Below are 2144 nucleotides of genomic sequence, written 5' to 3'. Positions count from 1 at the left end.
GCTGCTACTTTTGGGTACATTGCTTGATTTGGAAGGCTTCTAAACAGGATTTGTTTCCTAATGAGTGTGCGGACGGACATGCGTTTGGACGCACGTGCAGGTGTTAGCGGCACCAAACCGATGGAGTAGACGAATTGCGATGAGACGCCGATCGTCTCACAGAAGTGGCGTCGGCTTGCATGGGGCTAACTTCCGGATTGTGCGATTGAAAATTAGCAAAGCTGTTATTCTTTATTTGTTCCTTCGCAGAAGGAGCACAACATAGGGAACCGGAGACTAATACAAATGCATGCGTATGTAGGCCTGACTAAGACTTTGGCAGAAGCGGCGGGATGCTCTGCTCGTTCCTAAAGTACTCACCGGGATCCACCCTCCCCTTCACCGCCGCCAGCCGCCGGAAGTTCCCCATGAAGTACCTCTCACCCCACACCCTCCCGCTCCTGTACGTCGTCACGCCGTCGCGGCCTACCACGTTCTGGCCGAGGTCCAGGTCTCGGTAGTTGGCGAACGCCTCCCTGGGGTTGCTGCTCACGAACTGCTCCAAGAACCCATACAGGCCGTTGAGCCACCCGATCGCCGTCGCCGCCGCGGTGCCGTTGGCCTCACCCCACCACATGGAGCCGTACTGGATGTTGTACAATACGCCCCTGCGGTGTGGGTACGGCGAGGTGGCATTCGTGTTGGCACCGCCGACAGACGCGCCGTGCGGCTCCAGGATCATGAGCCCGGCACCGTTCCGGGAGAGCTGCTGCTGGAAGATGCTCTCCCACCCGACCTTGCCGATACCGCGCCGCACGTAGTCTGACTTGCTCTTGAAGTAGGTGCCCAGGCTGTTTGTCCGGTTCAGGAGCCCCTCCACTGGCACGTCGGTTCTGCCGAAGTAGATGAACGCGATGGCGCGCAGCCAGCTCATCTCCCAGCAGTCATCCGCTGTCATGCCTAGCTCCGGGAAGACGGAGCGCATCGTGTCAACAAGGCGCGAGCACCTGCCGAGGTAGAGTGACTGGAACAGAGTTTGATTGCCCTGCAGGGCGACCCGGATGGTGAGGTCTGTAAGGAATGGCCTCAGAATGGTCGTCTCCCACTTGGCGAGGAGGTCGGTGGCTCCCTGCTCGACGGTCTTGACGATGTTGATCACCGTCACCGTTGGTGGGACCTTCGAGAGCTTCAGCCGCCACGCCACGACGACACCGAAGCTCTCGCCACCGCCACCCCGAATGGCCCAGAAGAGGTCCTCCCCCATGGCGGCCCTGTCGAGGAGGTCACCGTTGGCATTGACGATCTTGGCGTCGATGACGTTGTCCCCTCCGACTCCGTACTTGCGCATCATCAGGCCGATGCCACCACCGCTGAGGAAGCCACTCACGCCGACGGTTGCACACACGCCACCGGGGAACAAGAACCCAGGGTTGGTCGTGCCGATGGCGTAGTACACCTCACCCAGTGTCGTGCCAGCGTCCACCCATGCGCTGGCCTCGCCGGGGCGGACGCGCACGCCGCGGAGCGTAGCGAGGTCCAGCACCGCGAATACCTCGGGGCGCACGGACCGGTACGACAGGCCCTCGTAGTCGTGCCCACCGCTGCGCACGCGGAGGCGCACGCCGTTGCGGCGGCCGCAGCTAACGGCGACCTGGACGTGAGAAACGTCGGACGCCGTGATGATGCACAGCGGCCGCACCGTGGTGTTGGTCAGGAACTTAGGGTTCTGAACGGAGGACTGAAGCACTGACATGAAGCCACTCGAGCTTTGCCGGTACACGAGCTCGCTCGGTATCCTCGGCGAGAGACATTGGAGGAAATCATTGGAGGAAGCTGCTGACAAAGGGAGGAAGACGTTGCAACACAAGAAGCACAAGATGGCGATAACTATGGCAATTTTTGTGGACGTGACCATTGGTCGATCTTGGTTTGCTGGATGCTGCTATTAGTTGTCTTGGGGCCTATATTTATAGCAGTATGCGTATATGTACTTCCCATCACTTTAAGTAACGTGTAAGACCGTGTGCCAAATTGTTTCTCTATCTTATAATATATATTGATAGTTCATAAGTCTTTCAGACCTTTTTCTTAGATCTCGACTTCGCTCGTTGTTTGAGGTTAGTACAAAGGAGATCAGACTGGCTCGGTATTTCCTATCCGTCTTC

The 2144-nt window shown here is 58.2% G+C and overlaps 1 protein-coding gene across 1 annotated transcript; it reads right to left on the bottom strand.

Annotated features, from left to right (window-relative positions):
* Positions 1–307: 307 nt before the first annotated feature.
* On the bottom strand, positions 308–1906 carry LOC133925372 (berberine bridge enzyme-like Cyn d 4). Its single transcript, XM_062371319.1, has one exon. It carries the CDS (start codon positions 1892–1894, stop codon positions 308–310), a length of 1587 nt encoding a protein of 528 aa, XP_062227303.1. The 5' UTR covers positions 1895–1906.
* Between the last annotated feature and the right edge of the window lie 238 nt (positions 1907–2144).

The sequence above is a fragment of the Phragmites australis genome, chromosome 7 (assembly GCF_958298935.1).
Source record: "Phragmites australis chromosome 7, lpPhrAust1.1, whole genome shotgun sequence".
Classification (NCBI taxonomy): Eukaryota; Viridiplantae; Streptophyta; class Magnoliopsida; order Poales; family Poaceae; genus Phragmites; species Phragmites australis.
This window is presented reverse-complemented; position numbering and strand designations above follow the sequence as displayed.